At 55.6% G+C, this 728-nt stretch overlaps 1 protein-coding gene across 1 annotated transcript in view; it reads left to right on the forward strand.

Moving 5' to 3' along the window:
* ACA1_243620 (uncharacterized protein) overlaps nt 1-497 on the forward strand; it is a gene marked incomplete at both ends in the record, with an annotated part of 1319 nt that extends 822 nt beyond the window's left edge. The window contains 4 exon segments of the mRNA XM_004335367.1: nt 42-159; nt 221-346; nt 423-465; nt 482-497. Coding sequence (XP_004335415.1) covers nt 42-159; nt 221-346; nt 423-465; nt 482-497 — 303 coding nt within the window.
* Nucleotides 498-728: the final 231 nt, after the last annotated feature.

A 728-nucleotide genomic window follows, 5' to 3' on the forward strand; every position in this document is an offset into this window, starting at 1 on the left:
TGATTGTGCTCAAGCTGGCATCGCTCTTCTCGCACCCCAAGCTCGAAACCCTCCACGAGGAGCTGGCGCACGTCACTGCCAACGTGCTCGAACTCTTCTGCCATCGCGACTACCAGGGGTTCGCTTCGTTCTTCCATGACGCGCTCCTTCTTATTCAGGGTACCATCCTCCTCCCCCCAACATGACCTGGCCATGTTGGCTGACACAAACCCAAACTCAGACCTCGGCGCCGTGTGGAAGCTGTACGAGAAGGGACACCAGAAGAAACAGGAAGCAGTGTACATAGTGGCGTTCTCCAACTTCCTCGCGGCCTATCCAGAGACCGGTCTCACCACCAACGCTGATGGTAAGCCTGTGACCACGTGCCGTGTTGCCGTGTTGTTACGGACCGTAATGCTAATAGTACAGCGTCTGCCGTACAGGCGACAAGACCGGGTTTCTGTTGACCATCACCGACCCAGTGGAGTGCGCTCTCACGCAGCGTTGCTTCCTGCTGATCGTCATCCGGCTCGTGGATGCCATACCGCCTTGCCTCGTTAGCTATTCCAACACACTTTGGAGCTTATTGCTTCAACTTCAAGAGGGTCCGGCCTTTCTTACACTGGTACGTTCGCGTACCAACCATCGCCGCCACGTCAAGTCGCCTTAACGTGGGTTAACCCACAATCAAAACAATTGGCAGGAGTTGCTCAAGCTCTACCGCCTATTGCTTGTTAAGCTGCCGCCAC

Source organism: Acanthamoeba castellanii (assembly GCF_000313135.1).
Source record: "Acanthamoeba castellanii str. Neff unplaced genomic scaffold scf7180000084763, whole genome shotgun sequence".
Classification (NCBI taxonomy): Eukaryota; Discosea; order Longamoebia; family Acanthamoebidae; genus Acanthamoeba; species Acanthamoeba castellanii.